At 37.7% G+C, this 23,467-nt stretch overlaps 1 protein-coding gene across 1 annotated transcript in view; it reads left to right on the top strand.

The window, feature by feature from the left end:
• The window catches only part of LOC145418713 (uncharacterized), a 12,021-nt gene extending 6,161 nt beyond the window's left edge, over positions 1-5,860 (top strand). Inside the window, exons 2-3 of the mRNA XM_080287050.1 lie at positions 949-1,101; positions 5,658-5,860. Coding sequence (XP_080143176.1) covers positions 949-1,101; positions 5,658-5,860 — 356 coding nt within the window. The remainder of the gene's footprint in view (positions 1-948; positions 1,102-5,657) is intronic.
• Positions 5,861-23,467: the final 17,607 nt, after the last annotated feature.

Consider the following 23,467-nt stretch of genomic DNA (forward strand, 5'->3'; position numbering starts at 1 on the left):
GTGTTTATTACTGTGTGCATCTAAAATTCTGTGATTCTTAGTTTTTCTAACTATCGCTTTTAATCCCCAAGTTCTAAGGTGAAATAAACCTGTGCAACCTGGGCGTGTGTTGCAGAGCCTTGCGTGTGTTGCAGAAGGCGGAATCTCCTTTTCTCTGTCAGGTGCTTAATTCCTGCTTTGTCCTTTGCAACGAGGTAAAGGGCCCGGCTTTCTCGACCAGCAGTTTGCAGTACACTGAGCCTTGTGATTATCTGGGCAAGGGGTGAGACTGCTGTTTAGACGAAGGCAGTTTTTATATTGTGTGAGATGGGGGTGGGGGATAGGGAGGGGGACGTGGAAATGGAGGGGTAAAGTTGTGTGTGTGTGTGTGTGTGTGTGTGTGTGTGTGTGTGTGTGTGTGTGTGTGTGACAGAGTGAGGTGTATATAACCTGTGGCAGTGTGATGTAAAGCAACAGTTCATCATTATCATCATCATGCCCACCATCACCACCACCAATATCACATTTTTCCTGATGTCCTACCCAGTTTTCTTATTTTCCTTATTTTCCTCACACAGGTCTAAGAGTGGAGTGTTTCTTGTTTTAACTTCTCTCCCCGAAGCAACAGTTCATCATCATCATCATCATCACCATCACAACATTTTTCTTGATGATCTACCAAATTTTCATACCATATTTTCCTGATTTCCTACCCATTCTTCTTACCATATTTTCCTGGGTTCCTACCCAATTTTCTTACCATATTTTCCTGATTTGGTACCCAATTTTCTTACCATATTCTGATTTTCCTCCCCTCGCAAGCCTCAGCGTGGAGTGTTTCCTCTGCAGTTTCTCCTCCCAAATCACTATCATCATCATCATCATCATCATCACATATTTCCTGACTTCCTCCTCAGTTTTCCTACCCAATTTTCCTGCCTGATTGTCCTCCTTTTCCTGCCCGTCCAGGCCTCAGCGTGGAGTGTTTCCTCTGCAGCTACTCTCCTCGAAGCAACAGCTCGAGGATAGACGGCTGCATGGACGCCAACTTCACTGAGGAGCAGATCGAGTCCGGATCCTGCGACTTGGGCTGTGAATCGGTGACCGTCTACGATATTAATGGTGAGAGTGGAAGCTAGCTCTAATTTCTCTCACACTGGATTACCCCTCTCTCTCTCTCTCTCTCTCTCTCTCTCTCTCTCTCTCTCTTTCTAATATTTGGGGAGTAAGTCTATTTTGTGATTTTAAGGCCAAACCACTTAGAATGCATCTCAAAGTCAGTGTTCTCTCTCTCTCTCTCTCTCTCTCTCTCTCTCTCTCAGTACCACAAGACGCATCATATCAGTTCACTACCCCCATTTTGTTTACATCTTCTAATAAAAAAGAATGCTTCCTCCTACTTTTTCTCCTTTCTCATTTTTTTCTTTCTTTTACCCCCCTCTCTTTTTTTTTTTCCTTTTTTTTTTTTTTTTGCGTTTCTGACTTATGAGTTTAATTTGCCACACTCGCTTCAAGTTTATAGGTCATTGAAAAACTTTTAAAAATGCATGAACGAGCAGTTGGCTTAAATTTTCTCTTGTTTTATGCCGTTCCAAGAATGAAGTGGTGTATATCTGATTATTATTATTATTATTATTATTAATTTTTTTTTTTTTTTGGGGGGGAAGGGTTGGTTATTGAAGACTATGTGGTAAAGGTAATAATAATAATAATAATAATAATAATAACAATAATAATAATAATAATAATAATAATAATAATAATAATAAATACTGCTACTATTACTACTAATGATAATAATAATAGCAATCCTGCTACTGACACTACTACTATTACTACTGGTGCTGCTGCTTCTACTACTATTACTGCTACTACTACTACTACCACCACTACTACTACTACCACTACTACTACAACTACTACTACTACCTGTAAAAATAATAATAATAATAATAATAATAATAATAATAATAATAATAATATTAATAATAATATTAATAATAATAATAATAATAATAATAATAATAATAATAATAATAATGATGATGATGATGATGATGGTGATGATGATGATGACGAAGAAAAAGAAGAATGAGAAGCATAATACCCCAATAAAAAGCTTTAATAAATCATAAACGAGTAAAGGTAACAAATTCACCTTTATTAAACCTCTTAAATAAAGGACCGGTATTTAAACTTCCCTATTTCGTCTCTTACTACAGTTATTCGAGATTTTAACTACTCAGTTTGAATACTTTTATTTTTTCGTTTATCATTTTTGTTGAGGAGAGAGAATAAATTTTGGCATGGTAAGAGAGGAATGGAGAGGATTATATTAAGAATCACATGGAGAGACAAAGGTGTCACATGGAGAGACAAAGGTGTCACATGGAGAGACAAAGGTGTCACGTGGAGAGCTAATGGTGTTACATGGAGAAATGATGGTCTCACAAGGAGAGACAAGGTTTTCCATGGAGAGATAAAGGTGTCACATGAAGAGATAAAGGTGTCACATGGGAAGATAAAAGTGTCATATGGGGAAATGATCGTCTCACATGGAGAGATAATAGTGTCATATGGAGAGATGATGGTCTCACATGGAGAGATAAAGGTGTCACATGGAGAGACAAAGGTGTCACATATAAAGATAAAAGGGAGCTTCCTGGATAAGGGAATAGAGGAAAGTAGAGGATATAATCAGTACAGTCCAAAAGCATAAATGGATGTGGGCAGGTCACGCCCTTTGTAAAAGAGATAACAGATGAACAACCAGGTAACTGAGTGGCAGCCCAGAGATGGAGTGAGAGGAAGAGGCAGACTGAGAACGAGATGAAGAGATGGAGTGAGAGGAAATGGCAGACAGGGAACAAAATGGAGAGATGGAGTGAGAGGAAGAGGTAGACTGAGAACAAGATGGAGAGATGGAGTGACAGGATGAGGCTGACAGAGAACAAGATGGAGAAATGAGATGCGACGATTTGCTGGGATTGGATGGAACAGGCTGACAGTAAATAGGTCAGAGTGGAGAGAAGTGAGAGGCTTTCGTCCTGTTTAGAATAATGGTGATGATGATGATGATGATAACGAAGCCGATGACGATGATGATGACGATGATGATGTGGTGGTGATGGTGGTGGTGATAGTAATGATAACGATGATGATGATGGTGGTGATAGTAACGATGACGATGATGATGACAATGATGATGATAATGATGATGATGATGATTGATGTTGATGTTGATGATGATGATGATGGTGGTGGTGGTGGTGATGGTGATGGTGATGGTGATGATGATGGTGATGGTGGTGATGTTGATGGTGATGATGACGATGATGATGGTGATGGTGATGTTGATGGTGATGATGGTAATAATGACGATGATGATGATGGTGGTAATGGTAATGATGGTGATGATGATGATGATGATATGATGATTATGATGATGAAGATGATGATGATGGTGATGGTGAAGTTGGTCAGTGTGGAAGGGAAATACGCATAAATATAACATCCGTAAGTAGTTCTATATGTAAGTACTGATAATGAAGCACAGCCTGGAGTGGATATGTTAATAAGCTTAAGTAGACTGGCAATTATTGTTGGTTGGTCTCAAAGTGGGTTAGTGTATTAGGGTAAGTAGGCCCTCTGGTAAGTAGACAGACATGCCTTGGAGTAAGCCAGTGAGTATATTGGTATAAGTAGGCCACTGTGTAAGTAAATTAGTGTGTGGCGGTAAGTAAGCCTGGATGTATGTTAGCATATCACAATGTAAGTAGGTAGGTTAGGTTATCAGTGTGGGTAGGTTAGTATATCAGAGTAAGTAGGTTAGTATATCAGTGTATGTAGGTAAGTATATCAGTAAGTATGTTTCTATATCAGAGTATGCTACCGTAGTATATCGGAGTATGTAAGTAGGTTCAGAGTAAGTATACCGCCAAGTAAGTAAACAAACAGGTGTGGGCGTAAGTAGGTTAGTATATCAGAGTAAGTATGTAGGTTAGTATATCAGAGTAAGTGCGTTAGTATATCAGCGTAAGTAGGCTGTGTTTAGCGTGGGTTGTATCACGTCGAGCATATTAGGGTAATGGGTTGGAGTCCGCTGGGAAGGCTATACATACATACATACATACATACATACATGTGCACCGTGGACTGTTAATACTGGATACAAGGGGGATACAAATATGATACATAGATGATACATGTGTGATACAGGACATACACATACATACATACATACGTACATACATATACTTGGCTACACCAGATGAATACAAGAAATGTGGCGAGGATACATACATGATACATGTACAGTATAATACATGTCACACACATGACTTTTGTGTGTGTGTGTGTGTGTGTGTGTGTGTGTGTGTGTGTGTGTGTGTGTGTGTGTGTGTAGAAGAATAAACTTTCAAAAGTATTTGGGAAAATTTAGGAAAACAGTAAAAGTTAACTACAACTTCTTCAACAGTGCAGTGTCAACATATTGGAAAGTTTTACCTTGACCTGCCTTGACCTGCCTTGACCTACCTTGACCTGCCTTGACCTACCTTGACCTACCTTGTCCGACCTTGACCTGCCTTGATCTACCTTGTCCTACCTTGACCTTCCTTGACCTTTGTCTTCAAAAATTGACCACTTATGGCCTCACTTGCACCAGGACGTGTTCACTTGACCAGGAAGTTTTATGCAAAATGCAGTGAATTTTTGACAGTTTCAGGGACAGTTTTATCATGAATTGAGAGAGAGAGAGAGAGAGAGAGAGAGAGAGAGAGAGAGAGAGGAGTGAAATATAGAGTAAAGAGTAGACCGAGGATGAGATGGAGTGGAGAGGTATATGAGAGAGGGGATGTGTGAGTTGAGGGGAGGGCAGCGTAATGGCAGAGGACAGGGCGGCATGGAGGCGATTTGTTTGTGGCCACCCTTTACGGGATTAAGGCGTCTGGCTATAGACAGAATATATAGATAATGCAAATCCGACGAATTTCTAAAGAACATTTTTGTAAGTAGCTCTAAAGTAAACTTCTATAAAGTAATTGTAATAAAAAGAGATAAAGAAAAGATAAAGAGATAAATTAAATATATAAATGAAATACTGACAACAAAGTAATAATAACGTTAGTTCAGCAAATAAATTACTGACCAAACCTTCAGTGATTTTCTCCCTTTGATTATTCAGGCAAAGTGTTGTTCATGCAGATTGGCAGCACATTACGTATGCATGCTGAGTCTCTCTCTCTCTCTCTCTCTCTCTCTCTCTCTCTCTCTCTCTCTCTCTCTCTCTCTTCAATTTACTGATATGTGAATATGAGACTGTCTGAGATTAATGTTGAGTAGCTAGCTCTCTCTTCCTATTTCTGTCTCCCTTTTCTCCTCTCTCTCTCTCTCTCTCTCTCTCTCTCTCTTGTAATATTAAGCCCGGACCACCTAAAAGGAATACAATCGTCTGTGTGGTCCACAGATCTTATTTAAGCTGTTTTGGCGATTTTTAACACCTTTTCCTTACCGATTTATTCCATGCATGGCACTCATGATTCTCTGCTGCAATCCATATTAAAACGATGTAAAAAAGCATGCCAGCAAATATTAAAAGCGCAATATGCAAAATAAATAGCTAAGGAAGAGGTGCTAGGAAGCCTTCCTATAATCTACCCCTCTCCTTTTCTCCCCAGGGGAGATCGAGAGCTTCCACCGAAACTGCGCCACCAACGACACCATCATGACCAACACGTGCGAGACCTACACCACCCGGGTCCTCATCCGCCGGGTCTGCTCCTGTGACTTCTCCTACTGCAACTCAGCCTCTAGTCTACGGTGGACGGGGCCACTAGTGGCGGTATCTCTAGCGGCGGTCCTCTATCTGGGGTATACCTGACTCCCCCCTGATGTTAACTTCTCCATTTTCCTTTTCATTATCTCGCTTTTTTTTTTTTTTTTTTTTTTAAAGCTGTGACTATCCTTTTTCTTTCTCTCCTTCTTCATGTGTTTTCCTGTATCTCTTTTCCGTTTTTTTTTTTTTCCTTCTTGGTCTTTTTCCTCCCTAGAGGTAGTTCCAGCTGGGATATACACGAGTCACTCCCTAATGTAACTTCCTCACTTGTATTTTACCCTCTCGTTTTCTCTAAGCCTTACCTGTTTCTTTTTTTTCTTCACTTCTTTTTTTCTTCCTTCCTTCCTAGATCTTTTCTGCTCTATGGGGTAGTTCACTCTCTGTGATCTAAATGCGTTTGGCCTAGTGTACTTTCTCTACTTTTTTTTTTTAGTCTGTCCCGTTTTCTCTAAGCTGTTCCCATCTAGTCTCTCTTCGTCCTTTTTTTTTCCTGCTTACTTCTTTAGTCCATTTGTTCTAACTGGTGTCCGTATGAGTCTCCCTTGATGTTCACCTGATCCCCACTTTCTTTGCTTTTCACTAAGCTCTTTTTTTTCTTTCTATCTTTCAATTTTCCTTTTCTCCCTTCATTCATGTTTCCTCCCCTCCTCCCTCTCTCTTTCTGTCTTCCTTTCTCAGCCTTTTATTTTTTTAGATACTGCCCTCAGTCATGGATTTATATGAGTTTTCCAACAGGTTTACATTCTCTCTCTCTCTCTCTCTCTCTCTCTCTCTCTCTCTCTCTCCCTCTCTCTGTATAAGAGAACTTAATCTTCTTTCCAAAACCCTTCTGAAAAAGACTGCCCGCCCAAGTATTTGGGAACTAGAAGTAGAGAGAGGAATTGGGAAGGAAAATAGAGAACAAAATAAAGAAAGGAGTTGGGAAGGAAAATAAAGAAAGGAATTGGGAAGGAAAATAAAGAAAAATAAAGAAAAGAATTGGGAAGGAAAATAACGAAAAAATAAACAAAGGAATTGGGAAGGAAAATAAACAAACTGGCAAGGAAAAATAAAGAATGGAACAAGGAAAAATAGATACACTGGGAGGGAAAAATAGAGAGAAAAAGAGAGGAATTGGGAAGGAATAATAAAGGGAGGAACTGGGAAGCTTTACAATTGCAACTATGGAAGAGAGAGAGAGAGAGAGAGAGAGAGAGAGAGAGAGAGAGAGTTAGTGAAGTGAGCCAAGAAGAGACGACATTTGAGATGAGCCAAGTTAGCCTTGTGAGAAGAGATTTGAGATGAGTGAAGAATGCCTTACAGCAACTGAAAAAATGTATCAGAGAGAAGTGAGAAGAGGTGAGAAGAGATCTGAGATGAGCTGAGAAAAGTGAGATCGTCTGTTGGTTAGAATTCAAGGACAACGCAAAAATCTGGAAAATCTGGATATTTGGAAGCATTACAACTACTGGAGCTGTGAAGTAGAGAGCAGAAGTGAGCTGCAGTGAGACGAGATGTAAGCTGAGAAAAGTGGGATCGTTTGTGAACTAAAATTATAGAAGAATGTCAAACTGTGGAAAGATGAAGACCAGATTATTGGATAAAAAAGGTGAAATGAACTGAACTGAAAGGAGAATGGAGATATGCTGAGGAAAGTTAAGTTAGACGAGCTTAGTAATTAGAGCATAGAAGGAACTGAAATACTGGAATGTTAGAAAACGTGAGAGTTAACCAGTGAGTTAGCTGAGTGAAGAAATTGATATAAGATAGCCTGTGAAAAAGAGAGAAAAAAAAGGAGCATTGAAATCTAAAGTCTTGGAACCATAGATGAATTTTCAGTTGAAATAAATTGAGTAAGTAATGTTCAATATAATTGAAAAATCCGAAAGAATATGAAATTGAATATCTAAAAGCTGATGAGTGAATTAATGCGAGATGTATCCTATTTTAGAGTGAAAAAGAATATACCATAAAATTTGGAAATATGACAGCTTATGAGTAAAATGATATATGCAGAGTCTGAAAACTGGAAAAAAAGAAAGAAAAAACGAAAGAAATTGGAACTAGGCAAATCAGTGTGTAAATTTAAATGTATTACTCAGTAAGAAAAAAAGAACAATATCAAATCAGGAAGCTCTGTACGTTAATGGCTGGAAACACTGATCATAGAGTGAGCTGAGATGAAAAAAAGCCTGGCGTGAGATGAGTAAAATGAGATGAGAGAGCTAATTGATGTGAGAAATGCTTGTGAGTTTGAGAGAAAGGAAAATCTGAAAATACAGAGGCACAGAGAGTGAGGGATGAAGTTAGCTGGGATGAGTAAGGTAAAGTGAGAAGTTGAAAATGAATGAAGATGAGTGAAGTAACATGAAGTTCCAGGTTTGAAAGAATAGTAAGTAATACGAAGAGACTGAAGCATGAGATGGGTAGTTTAAGACGAAGAGGGTGAAGTGAGGGGAAGTTTAAAGATGAGTGAATAAAAGGAGAGAAGGGTAGGGAAGTGGAAAGAAGTTCTGAGATGAAGTGTCTATAGGCTGAATGAGGTGAAATGAAGTGTACAGAAGTGAGGTGACGGGAGACTGGGCTTGAGATGTAGTGACAGGAAGCTAAGGGAAGTGATATGAAGTGAATAAAAAAAATATAAAGTGAAATAAAGTGTAATAAAGTGAGGTGAGGGGAGGAAAGGCTTGAGGCGAGGTGTATAAAGTGAAAGGATGTTAGGGAAGCGATATTATATTAGCAATTCCCCACCACCACCACCAAAAAAAAAAAAAAAAAAAAAAAAAACCTGAACACGAGTAAAAATTTGTGAAGAAAATAAGTGTCAGCAAAAATTAGGAATAATTGAAGTGAGGGAAGAGACATGACAGGAGTGAAGTGAGATTGATACCCCTTCACCCCGATGGCCTGTATATTCTTGCTGTCTCCAGACTGTTTTATTCAACTCTTCTATACTCCTTTCCCCCTAACCTGACTTCAAAAATTGCCGTCCTTCCATCTTGAATCCTGAGATGTGGATTAGAATACCACTAGAATATGATGCTAGTCACGAAGAAGAGCTATAGAAAGGATGCAGAGCCGTAGTACCGTCCTAGTCTCTAAAATATCTTGCTAGCCACGAAGAAGCGCAATGGAAAGGGTACAGGTCCGTAACACTATTTTCCTACCACCTACTCACGTAAAGTAAATTAAAAACATATACCTGAGGTGAATTAAGGAGTTGAATACAGTATATTGTTACTTTCAATGTTTCTGAAAAACTGCAATAAATTTCCTCCTTGGCTCAAAACCGTCTGAAGGTAGCGAGAGAGAGAGAGAGAGAGAGAGAGAGAGAGAGAGAGAGAGAGAGAGAGAGAGAGAGAGAATTCGGGCGTCCATTGAGAACTGGAGGACGATTATTTTTTTCATTTCAGTCTTGCCATTTCCAGAAGCTTTTATACATCCTTACCCTTTTTTCCACCATAGGGGTAAGGTAGAGTAAATAAACCCCTTCAGTACGAGAGGCCTTTTTTCCAGAACTGAAAAAATCGTCTGGAGGCAGCAAGAAAGAAAAAAAAAAACTACTTTGTAATGAGACGTAAAAAAAAAAAAAATCTCTGAGTAGCAGGTTATAGGTGGATGGACAGGGACCTAAGATTTGTAACTGTAGGATGATAAGCTTGGAAATATTCAGTTACTCGTTCTCTTTGTAGTTCCTGTATAACGAGTCTTAGTTATGGCAGGAAATTTATTGCACGTCTGTGAATGCATGTAACGAATTCAGATGTTTGACAGGAAAATATTTGTGCTAGAAAAAAGGAAATAAAAGAAAAAAAGGAAAAAGGAAAGAATTATAGTGTGTTGGGCTGCTCTCCAGAATTATTAGGTAGGGTTACTTGACTTGGACTTTACTGAAAATCTTTTTCAGTATTTCTGGCACATGTGGAGTGTATTCACCTTTTTACGGCTGCTTACACGATCAGTATTGAAGTAAGGTGTTGAATCGTTGCCACTGATGATTGTTTGAAATCTGGGTCATTCTGATTTAATGGGGTAGTTAGAGGGGTGAGTAATTTGACAAGACCATCTACTACAGAGTGTCACTTCAGCACTAAAAAAAAAAAAAAAAAAAAATCAAGAAAACAGCACCACTTGGAAACACCACTGTGATATCTGATTGTGTTGGGGAAGCTAACAACCATTTCTCTTTGACTGGGATAGTCAGAGGGATAAGTATTTCGACAACACCATTAATGCAGACAGTCACTTCAGCACCACAGCTAAGAAAAAAAGTGTCATTCTTCAAGACATCACTTTGAAACAAGCTTTAAAGCAACATTGTGGTTTGAAATACAACTGTTCGAATCAACACCATGCTTCGAAGCACCACACTTCAAAACAGCACCACGCTCTAAACCAACACATAATTTCAATGCAACACCACACTTTAAAGCAATGTCACACTTCAAAGCAACGCCACACTTCGAAACAAAACCTCATTTCAAAACTGATCATGTAAGCCAGTCTTTTGCTTCATGAGTTTGAGTGCCATAAGGGGTTGTTAGAGGCCCAGGTTCGTGTCCTTTCACCGTTACGAAAAATGGGAGAAATGGAGTTCCCCCGAGCTAAGCCCTGTATTGGACTATATAGCCCCGCTAGGGTTACAGGAGCGAGCTACCACTCCCGGCACGGCAGCCCGGGCGAGGCTCGAACTCGCAATCCCCCGATTACGAGTCCGGCGCGCTACCACTGTGCTACCGCGCCCCCTTTCACCGTTACGAGAGTGAGGTAGATATTTCCTTTTATACTGTCCCATTTACTAGTGGGTTACGATGATGATGATATATTTTCCCATTTATAAGAGGGTTAGGTTGATGATGTTCATGATGATATATTGTCCCATTTATTTGTGGGTTAGGATGCTGATGATGATGTTCATGATAATATATTGTCCCGTTTATTTGTGGGTGAGGATGCTGATGATGATTATGACTGTTGTTAAGAGTGGTTTTTATCTCTTGAGGTTGCTTTACAGGATGCCTTTTAAAGTACTGTGTTCAGTCAGAAGAAGGACGTATTGCTGGAAGATAGGTGATCAAAGTATCGACAAAAGACAACTCGTAATCTGATACTCCACACAAACTGAACCACTACTCATTCTTAAGCATATTATTCCGGCGACTTAAATATTTTGGCATGTCCACATGATTCACGTATGCTTGAACAACTTAAATTTGACGGGGCGGGGGGGAGCATCCTTTGAGACACTATAAGCTGAAACAGCACTTCAAATCAACATAATGCTTCATATCATCATAAGGTTTTAAAACACTGTGCTTCAAAATAACAGAATGCTTTGAATCAACACCAAGCCTCACAACAACACCTGACTTTGCAGCAGTGTAATGCTTTAAAACACTTCAATACACGATGCTTCAGAACATAATAACTTCAAAAAAACTGTATGTCGTAAGCCATTAAAACCATGTAATTTTAAAACAACACCCTGTAATGCTGTATAATGATTCAGTACATCATTCTGCTTCGAAATTACTGTATGTCGTAAGCCATTCAGAACAATGTAACTTTAAAACAACATACCCAGTTATGCTTTGGAACATCACTGCTTTGAAACTGCATCAGGTAAGCCATGAAAACAACATAACTTCAAGACAACACAGCCAGTACTGTTTCAGAACATCACTTCGCTTCGAAACTGCGTCAGGTAAGCCATCAAAACAATATAACATTAAAACAACACACCAAGTAGTGCTTCAAAAATTCTGTGCTTCAAAACTATACCAGGTAAGCCCTGAACAACACAACTTCAAAACAAGCCCGGTAGTCCTAAAAAATTGTGTTTGGAAACTATATATTGTAAGTTAGCCTCTTTCTTTTTTTTTTCTTTTTTTCTTTTTTTCGCCCACTCACCATTTTGGCACATCACTCCTCATGTGGGAAGCCGTCCACTTAACTCATTCAGTACTACAACGTACTTCATTCTTGCTGACAACAGACTATTTTGTTCAGCTTGGGATGGGACCTCTAGTTTAATGAGAGGGGTTAATATTAGTTGTACTCATTTTCCTCTAACCTGGCTTAAATTTGCCAACTTCCTATCTTGTTTGTTGAGTCTTAACACCAGCACTGGAGTAGGATGATAGTCATGGAGAAATGCTACGGGGATTACAGTATGTAGAGTTGTATTATTGTTTATGTCTAACTGATCTATATGTGAAAATTACAAGAAAATCTGGGCCAGGTTAATGTGAAAGAGGTATAGCTGTGAACGACATTGCTCCTAACACCTAACCCATCAACACCTCCTTCATTAGAGACCAAGCTGAAGGAAATCGTCTGACAGCAGGAGTGAAATTCATATGTCCTGGTATTGAAGGGTTGAATTTTACTTTCCAGCACAAAGAACCTCACAGCGGATGCCCGGCGTGAGGTTAGCCCCTTCACCCCGAGAACGTCTTTTATTCTTGCTACCCTACACTTTTTCTTTTTTTTCTTTTAGGGTAGATGTCAGGTCATATAGGCAATATTTAACCCCTGCAGTTGGAATGACAGTGCTAATGAAGGCCGTATGGCAGATCAAAAATCATCGGTGCACACTTGGCGCGAAACAATTTGACAACACAGACGATAACTGCAGGAAAATGCTGTATGATTATTTACCACGCTGATACACCTTCGTTCACAAGGTTGACACACAGCACCTGTACAGATTTCGAGCCATTATAACTATACGCATAATCAGATGATAATGGATTAATTTTCTTGAGAAGTCACAACCTATATTGATCTTTTTTTTTTTAAATTCATCGTATTCTTCGTGAGATATTTTTTTTTCATTACATACACCCTTTGTTAAATAATGGACTTTTAATGGGCGGTGGCTGAATCGGTAGAGAGGCGGCCTGCGGTCCTAATGGACCCAGGATCGAATCCCGGCTGGGGCAGGGAACAGTTTAAGGATTTGAATTTCCTAAAAGGAGACTTGCCTGATCTACCAGATGACCCGCCGACATGTCGTAAAATACCCCCGCTAATACCAATACACCAATCCTGTATGAGACAGCCCTAGCATGTATTCAATATGGATGGTGGGTGTTAGCGCCGAAGTGGTGACATGAGGAGGTTTAGGAGGACTACTGGGCCTTGGGATAGGTCACTGCCTCCGAGAAATAGGCCATGAAGCCTTTGCCCAGAGTCGGACACAAAAAAAAAAAAAAAAAAAAATCATAATCCCCACAGCTCCTGGTAATTTTGATAATCGCCTGACTATTGAGAATAAAATATGAAAGATGACGCAATAGTCAAGGGGTTGGGGCAGTGGTTCTTAGTCTGGGGGGCATAATAATAAACATAAGTTTTATTAGTTATTTCGGCTCGACAGAAGAGAATATGCGGTATGTATGTCCCTTCTATCAAAATTAATATCTTCTGATTACATTTCTAAGTCAAACAGCTTTATTGTTCATTACTGTTTGTGGGGATCTGGGCGAGAGGGGAATAAAACTGAAGGAGCCACTAGGAATCTGATAAATGTCCAGTGAGGGTAATAGTAGTAATAGTAATGACAGTAAAGATAGTAGTAAAAGTAGTAATAATAGTAGTCATACTATTAGGAACATTAATAGGGGAAGTAAATCTGTGAATTACAAGGGTGTGGGTTAGTGCACAGCTAGTCATGCCATAGGTTATAATATTTTGTAGGGGAAAGCTGTGTTGTCCCAGACCCTCTGTGTGTGTGTGTGTGTGTGTGTGTGTGTGTGTGTGTGTGTGTGTGTGTGTGTGTGTGTGATAGAAAGAGATGATGTTAATGGAATGAGACGATGTTAATAGGATGATGTTAAGAGGAAGAGATGATGTTACCAGGTATGGGAGAGATAAAGTTTTTCTTAGTGATATGTAATCGCCTGGGGGTAACAAGAATATCATAGGAAAATGCGTCATCGCCGTGAAGAGATGGTAAGGGCCGTGTTCTAAGTGGTTTTGGTCACTTAACACGTTTTCCATAGCGATTTATTCTAAGAATTACCCCTGAATATCGTCCTGTATAATATTGCCTCAAACTAAGTCGATATTAAAGAAATATTTAAAAAGAGATAACTAAAGAGATATTATGAGAGAGTTAATGAGATATTTAAAGAGATTGTAAAAGAGAATGCTTAGGTATAACGGACATAATAAATCGCTAAGGAAATTGTCCTGTGACGTCTCATGCACTACCTAGACTGCGGCCCATTATGTTCTGCTGCGGGAGCCTCTTAAATGCGACAGCATAAGGTAACATCCGCACCAGATGCTTGCGGGTGCGGGCGGGAGTTTGGCGTCACTGTTAACCATATATCGATGTAATTTGAAGGATTGTTATCTCTTAGACATGTTGATTTGAAAGCCATCGTATTTGTACAGGTATTAATTTTCTTAGAGAGACTTTCCTTGGAGTGTTTTGCTTATCTTCCTGGTATGAAAAAAAAAAAAAAAAAAGAATAGTTTTGCTCACACATAAAAAAAAAATTGAGTTTTTCGCTCATTTTCCCAGCATTAAAGAAAGTCGAGTTTTTCGCTCATCCTCCTGTTTTAAAAAGAAATTAGAGTTTTTTGCTAATCTTACTGTGAAAAAGGGAAAATCTGAGGAATATTTTTTCCCCAAATCCTTCCATTATGAAAAAAAGGAAAATCGAAACTATCTCTAGGAAAGTGAATAAGCGTAAACCATTTAGGGTCTAGCCTCAATGGACGCGGGAGGGTACGGGTGAGAATGTATGGGATTATAGTGATAAGATTTCCCGTCTGCACCCGCCCTCGCCCGACCACACCCACCTGCACCAGCAAACTTGTGGTGTGGACGCGGATTGCAGTGCTTAATGAGGAGATTTTTAGAACAGTACAGATTTGGATTTCATTTTTATTTATTTTTTTATTTATTCTTTCTGGTGCTTGAGAGGGACGCCTTCACGTGGTGGCCTCGCTAAAACAGGGTGCTGGAGCTGCTCCATCATACAAACATCCCTCAGTTCTTTTTCTGTCTTTCTGAGACTTGGATAGTTGACTGCAGAGTAACAAACTTCAGCCTGCAGTCCACCGGGTACACGTTCAGATGAGCATGGGGTTTACTACTACTACTACTACTACTACTACTACTACTACTACTACTACTACCTCCACCACCACCACCACCGCCACCAGCCCATTACTACTACTACTACCACCACCACCACCACCACCACCACCCCACTACTACTAATACTACTACCACCACCAATACCACCACTACTACCACCACAACCACCCCCACTACAACTGCTACTACTACCACCACCACCACAACTACTACAATTACCACAATCACCACCACCACCACCACCACTACTACTACTACTATAACTACTGCTGCTACTACCACCACTACTTTCACCACCACTACAAGTTTTAAGACACAGTTAATCTAAGATAACTAAGCCTGTCTGGATACTGAGACAAAAACAGCGTCCTTCGTGCCAGACAAATGTAAACACGACACAAATATTCAAAAGGGCAGTAAGAATTCATTTTTGAGAAGTTTATTGAATGATAAAGTGATGATTTGATAAGACATATATAAAATCGCCACTTTTAATTTATTATTTTTGTCGTGTTTAACTTTCTTCATAGACTGAAAACTCCAAAATCCATGAATGTTCGGTCCTGAAAATTCCTTTGCTTGGTGTGTCTTGTATATACTGTATATAGATAAATTTATCGTCGTCACTGCCATATCATATACCGTAATTTCGTTAGCTTCGTTGTCTGTCTATACCTCTTCCCTGCTATACTCCTTTCACTCTAACATGGCCCAAAATTGCCATCTCTCCATCTTGGGTATTCAGTTTTAACATTAAATTAACAGTAGAATATTATAACTGGCCTAAGAATGCTCCCTCATTTGTGACACTATATTAATACTTATAATATGTCATAAAACTGCTATCTCTCCATCTTGAATGCTCAAATGAAACAAATGATTAGCACTAGAGTAAGATGCTAATCACGAAGAAGTGCTGTGGAGAGGGTGAAGAGCCATAGTATTATAATAATTATTATTATTAATATTATTATTATTGTTGTTATTATTATTATTATACTATTATTTTTATTATTATTACTATAATTATTTGCCACTGACCTACGCGAAACAAGCCACAAAAGACAACAATTTGACCCAAGTTAAGGTGAAAAAACTATGCCATACTATTATATATGAGCTGATAAAATTTTCATGTATCTATTCTAAATAAAGGTCCATCAGAAAAACAGGAAAAAAAAATAAAACAATTTAACGACCAATTACGAAACAAGAGACAAAGGTGTAATATGCCTGCATCTAAATCGCTGGGGAAGAGGTGTTAGGGAGTCCTCCAAGCTCACGAGAATACTCTTTTAACACAACTACTTCACGTGAAGTTCATAACCACGATCGTTAGCTTAAGGCGAGAACAGTCCGCTTGTTCTTTACCTCCAGGTGTTATTATTATTATTATTATTATTATTATTATTATTATTATCATTATTATTATTAAGATTTATTATTATTATTAAACCCCTTGTACACTGGGTCCTTGTTATTAGCCGCACTTTATTGTTTTGGTACCTTCTTCACCTCCAATATTATTTATAATAATAATTTTAATAATAATAATAATAATAATAATTATTATTATTATTATTATTATTAAGCACCTTTTTACACTGGGTCCTCGTTATTATTATTTTTTTACCGTTATATACACAGCTACATGAAAATTGACAAAAAAACTAAGCTCTTTTATTGTATATATATATTTTTTTTCGATGACCATCCTATTATACAGGAAGATTGCTTATCAAAATTTTCAGTCAGTGTTTCCCCTTTGCCCTATTGATTTACCTTTAAAAATTTGGAACCTGAATAAAAATATGTTATTGTGGGTCTTCTTCTAGAAGAAAATTAGGACTGAAATGATTAACCCCGTTAATAACCCTTCTGTGGTTGACAGGCGTATTATTACTACTACTATTATTATTATCATCATCATTATTATTATAACTGGTATTATTTGTATTATTATACTTCGATGCAACCCTATAATCCTGAATGGACACTCCTCACTAATAAATAGCACCAAATAATAATAATAATAATAATAATAATAATAATGATAATAATGATTATAATGTATTTTTACATACCCACGATCAATACCGAGGACTTCTTTATTAATACCACCACACCAGCGCCCACACCAGCAGTTACGCAGTGCTCTGACCTGTGCCATAAAATCAATTCGTTCATTTTACTTTGCCATATATTTTAGTACGGGGGCGAAATGGGTTGAGAGCACGCTAGCGCTTAGGAAAGGGCAAAAGGGCGGGAATATTGGAAAAGTAGATGATTTTTTTGTGAAATGTTTGAAAAGTAGATGATTTTTTGTGAAATTTTTGAAAAGTAGATGATTTTTTTTTTTAATGGAATTATCAGAAAGTAGATTCATTTTTGAGATTTTCGAATAGTAGATGATTTTTTTGTGAAATATCCAGAAAGTGGACTTTGTTAATGTTCAGAAAGTGGATTTTGTTTAATGCTGGGAAAGTAAATTATTTTTAAAGGAATGTTCGAGAAGTAGATATTTTCTTATGGAATGTTCGAAAAGTAGATTTTTTTTTTTTTTTAATGTTTGGAAAGCACATAATTTCTTAAATGGAATATTTGGAGAGTGCTTAGTTTTTATTTCCACATTTGTAGATTGGGTTAACTCTGAATATAATATAGTACAAAATGATAAGCATAAATTCAGCTGGAAAAAAAATAGGAAAACAAATGATTAAACTGTTTGGAAAGTGGATTTTTTTTTTTTTTTATGTCCAAGTGCATTGATTGTGTTTATTTTGAGTACCAGTATATAATAATGGTATATAAATAATAAACAAATTTATTTTAACAAGAAAAGTTTAAATTTTGGGAAAGGTTAATTTTTTAAATGTCTACCTGATGAAATTGTTTTCACTTTGATAATGCTGTAGTAATAATAAAATAATAGATGCAACCGGTATGTGGAACTATGGTAAGGCAAGCATGTCCTGTTTAGGAAAATAAGTGGAAAGGTAGATGTGTTTTATGAGAGTGGAATATTATGTACAGTATGTCCATAAGCAGGAATGGTATTTTGTTTCAGGATACAGTAACAATAATATATAAATAAAATCAGCATACGGAAATAGCGAAGGTGGTAAGGTTAACATTCTCAACTTAAAATACAGTAACTGATGGAAAGAGTACCATGTTCAGAAACTGGATTATTAATATTGTCCACATTTAATATATAAAATAAAAACATATCCAGTTATGTGGCAGTAGGAAGGGGTGAAAAAAGTTAGTAAAGTGTATTTCATATGTAACTTAGGCAATAACTGAAATTACTGTGAAAAAATGGATTTTTAATTTTGTCCACGTGCGGTTTACAAATCAATAAAAACAAATTCAGTATGTGGCAGCGTGGAGGGGTGAAGAGATTAATATATTTGGAAGTAGCTACAGTAAATTAAACCAAAAACATGAATTATTGGGAATATAAAATGGATTAATAATTTTGTCCACGATCTAAAAAAAAAAAAAAAAAAAAATAGTGTGTGGCAAAAGGGAGGGGCAAAAAGCTTAGTATATTAGAAAGGTACCGTAGCTAAATTAAAATCAGTAAATTAGTTTCTGTACAAATACTCACTATACCTGTGAGTATGATCGTCCATCCATTTCAATAACCATAGCAATGTGAGACAGGATACATGTTATAGATTTTCCTCCCCCCCGCTTGCCTAAATGCAGTGTCCTGTTTATGAGTAGATTTTTTTTTTTTTTGTTATTAATTCTTTTAATATCATGGCTTTTTAAAAATTATTTTCCTGCTACCCTCAGGCGATTTTTTCGGCTTTGGGAGGAAGTTCTGGTTATAAAGGGGTTAATAGCAGTATTTTTTTTTTCCTTTGATCCAAATATTTTGGAGCAAAAAAAAAAAAAAGTTGGAAACAGCAGAAATAGACACAGAAAATGTTAGACTGAAAGAGTAAAGTCCACAAAAAATGACAAAAAATTGCCTATTAAAATTTTTTTGTTACCTATGAAGCTAAATTGCCAGTTTCCACCAATACAAAGGGGCAGTTTAAGGACAGAGTGGTCTGTAATCATATTCTTATAACCCCATCAGTGCCAGAGCTGTTTACTAGATATTGTCCAGCGGTAATAAGAATAAAGATATGGACAAGAGAATTGGTGCTAGGAAGGTTTAAGAATCACAGCTGTAGTTTTAGCTACGACACATGAGCTAGTGATGGTTATAACTGTGAAAGGATAGTGAAAGCTGTGAAAGGGTGGTGAAAACTGATGAAAGGCTGATGAAAATTGAAAGACTGATGAAAACCGTGAAAAAACTGATGAAAGGCTGGTGAAAACTGGAAGAATGGTGAAAACCGTGAAAATACTGATGAAAGACTGGTGAAAATTGAAAGAATGGTGAAAACCGTGAAAAGACTGTTGAAAATTATGAAAAGTTGGTGAAAAACTGTGAAATGATAAGAAACAGTGAAAAGCTGGTGAAAACTGAGAAGGAATGGTGAAAACTGTGAAAGGATACTGAAAATCGTGACAAGAGAGTGAAAAACTGTGAAAGGATGGTGAGAACTGTGAAAGGTTGATGGTGTTAGGATTTGGTGATAATCATGTGTGATATACGAGAAGCAGCCTGCTTCGCCCTCCCTCTCACTATACTCTGTTCACTTTAACTTGGCTCAGAATTGCCATCTCTCCCCATCTGTGAAACGCTTAGCTGTAACAAGTGAATAGAATCCGGTTCTAGTCATGAAAAAGCGCTGCATAAAGCATGTAGGAGCCGCTGTAGAATTGTCTTATGCCATTGAGCTACAGCGAATGTTGCAAAATGTTGAAATATTTGGCCAAGTTAAGGTAAACGCACTGTATGTACAGTTTTGATAACACCCACACCATTTACATGATCCTCTTTTTCATACTGTGTCATACGTGAGAAATAGATTTTATATAAAGAAGACAGGTTTGTAATAGCTATAAAAGAGAGATGTACGTAAAAATTTATGTAGTATATTAAATAAAGATGATTATTCTCCCTTTCTCCCATCTCCCCTTGGTTACTTGGCCAAGGAAAGATTTATATGTATCTCACCAAGTTTTTTTTTCTTTTTTAGTTTGTCAATAAAATTTGACCGAATGTCATTAAAGATAGTGTATTTTTATCCTTAGAATGATTCAGGGGCTGTTTGGTTTTATTATTACTATAATATTAATAATAATAATAATAATAATTATTATTATTATTATTATTATTATCATTATTATTCAACCCCATACATCAATATTTATATCATAAATGGTGTTGGAGAGGGACGCCTTCTCTTGGTGGCACTGATATAATAGATGGTTCCACTACCTATAGTCGCGACGCACGACTCTGAGGTTGTCTTTATTGTACCCTGGCAACCTACCCATCAACAGTCCTTCCGATTTCGTGTATAATATGATACGCCTGTGATTCATGTATAATATGTTTGTGTATAATAATATTTGTATATAATATATTCGTGTATAATAATATGATTCGTGTAAAATCTGATACGAAATCGGAAGCACAGTTCAGGGGAAGGTTGCCAGGGTACGATAATGACAACCTCAGAGTCGTGCGCCACGACTATATAAACACTAACATCCCTCAACTCCCTATCTCCCGACAAGAGAATGGTGGGCCACAAGAGGAGGGTAACATCAGCCTGCAGTCCACCGAGTTCGCGTCCTGATGAGCCTGGGACCAAAATAACATAAAAGAATAAGGTACGTAAAATTCATGATGACCAGAAATTACCTTTGAATTAACAAGGAAGTCGACAGAGAGTACTGGAGACTAACTTATATTTCTTTATGTAACTTTTTCATTTTGTACTAGATAACGTTTCTCTCTATTTTATGCAAACCTCTAATTATTTATTATTAATTTCATGATATCCGTTATGCTTGCTATCCCAAGGTGACTGTGTTCAGCAGGGATGGTTGCTTGCCTGTGGCTTATGGGTTTATTTGATTGGATCGGACTGACCAGGGTACCGCAACAACAATTACTCCTACTACTATTACCACTACTGCTACTACTGCTACTACTACTACAACTACTACTACTACTACTACTGCTACTACTACTACTACTACTACTACTACTACTACTACTACTACTACTACTAATTCTACTACTACTACTACTGTTCTTCCACTTATAATTTACTACCATCACCACCACTACTACTACTACTACTACTACTACTACTATCACCACCACCACCATCACCATTACTACTACTACTACTACTACTACTACTAACCCCCTTTACTAGTAGATGTTTCCCTAAATGTGAATAAAAGCAACAGGTGGTAGTCTATGTACAATGATGAAACACGTCTCTGTGCTCTCCTAGTTAAGTGAAAATAAAATTGTCATGGATAGATTTTAATAATAATAATAATAATAATAATAATAATAACAACAACAACAACTCCAGCCATCTCTCTGGGGATCGACCCTACACAAGGTCGACACTCCCACGGGAACGTCCTGACCACTAGACCACCAGGCTACTCCTTCAAGTGGGTAAGTCCCGAGATTTGGAACTAATATTAAGATTCAACATTTATTAATCCCTTCAATAACCATGCACTCTCTTAAGGTAAATTAGGCTAAATAGTTTCAGGAAGGCAAGAAATGAATTAATGAATAATTAAAAATGAGAGTTAAGAATGTTATGTAAAGGAAAAATAATAAAAATGGAAATAAAAAAGGCTATGTATAGGAAAACATTTAAAAATGATATGTCAGTGAGCCAACGCCTCTGCCCAGTCAGACTTCTCTGTTTGTCTATCCATCTATCTATCTATCTATCTGTCTGCGTATCTGTCTGTCTGTCTTTCTCAATCCATCTAAACATCTGTCTATGTAGTTCAACCCCACACAACTCATTTCTTGACGAGTATAGTCAGCACGGAAAGTCGATTTGACTAGTGACCAAGGATATTCATTCCTACCTCATAACTAAGGCTCATTGAAGTTCTTGTCATTCAGTGCCTAGTCACCTGAAGAAAGGCTGGTGGGCGCCCCATCCACAAAGTTTCATTAGATAGATAGATAGATAAATAGGTGAATAAGTAGACAGATAGGTAGGTAGGTAGGAGAGAGAGAGAGAGAGAGAGAGAGAGAGAGAGAGAGAGAGAGAGAGAGACTAAATAAGATAGGCTATTCAGAGAAAAGTTTGGCGATGGTCAGTTTGCTTGTCAGTGAGTGTTTCCAAGTTGCCCCCACTGACTGACAGGCGGGAGAGAAAATGGATAGGTAGGTAGACAGATGGAGATAGATTTATAGAGCTGAGTTGGGTTGTCAGAGAGGGGGTTGCAAGTTGCCCCCACTGACCAAAAAATAAATCGCAAAGGATGAGGTGTTAGGGAGCTTCCTTAGTCGGCAGCCGAGTAGCCTTCCTCCCATTACTTCGAATTCCCATGGCAATGCAGGACAGCACTCTGGATTTTTTGTGGGATTACCAGCTGTTTGGCCTCTTGAGATGACTCTGTTCCTACATCTTTCCATCCTTGTTCTGCATCTTGCTGGAATTGCTGTTATGTGGTCGAATGGTTTGACTGGTAATAAAATGGAAAGTATCTCCTACACTGTGGTAGGTGGTGGCGACCATCATCCACATAATTGATGTAGTGCTGTCTACATTTTATTTCACCTGTATCATCATTTCTCTGTGTCTGCCCTCCTCTCTTCCTGTTTCTCCCATCTTTCCTGTCACCTTTTATTACTCTTCTTTTATCATTCAGGTGGCTTTACATGGAGTAACAAGCCTGATGGTTTCCTGTAGGTCAGGATACCATTTACAACTCTGGGTGGTAACCATATAAATAACCCATCCGTGCTCCCTACGTGTCATCAAGTGGGTCGGCAGAGGGTTAGTGCCCCTCCCCGTAAAACAACTAACACAGTCAAACTGTCACTAGTTACGGGATTATGGCGTTTGGATATAGATAGACAGATAAATGAACTATACTGTGGGACTGTTGGAACTATTCTTTATTACACCTTGTGTTAGTAATTGCCCACATAAGAACTTTACTAAGAATGCCAGAAAGTTTAATTAGCTTCAGTGAAATATTAACGGATAAAGTTTTAAAACCGATGAGAATTGATGTAGAAAATGACAAGCATATCTTCATTTCAGGCTAGTTGACATCACAGTTCCAAACACGTCTGTAACTTATTATTATTATTATTATTATTATTATTATTGTTATTATTATAATCATTAATATAGCAGCAGCAGCAGCAGCAGCAGTAGTAGTAGTAGTACTTTGCACCTTTGTGTATCATACTTATTACTTCCCCCTATTCCCTTCCTAACACTATTTTACGAGTGACCTGTATTGAATTGATATTCGCGTCGTAACAGAAAAATTGTTTAAGTAAAATTTTACTGCAAACTAAATCATATTACAATACTGTAGCCATGAGCTGGATAAATTCATTTTGTAATTATTTTCCAACATAGCTTGACTTTCACTACGCCGAATTACTTCCTACTCATAATTTTTCAGTTGTATGCATT

The sequence above is a fragment of the Coenobita brevimanus genome, chromosome 116 (assembly GCF_032717465.1).
Source record: "Coenobita brevimanus isolate Jiangsu-jjx chromosome 116, ASM3271746v2, whole genome shotgun sequence".
Taxonomy (NCBI): domain Eukaryota; kingdom Metazoa; phylum Arthropoda; class Malacostraca; order Decapoda; family Coenobitidae; genus Coenobita; species Coenobita brevimanus.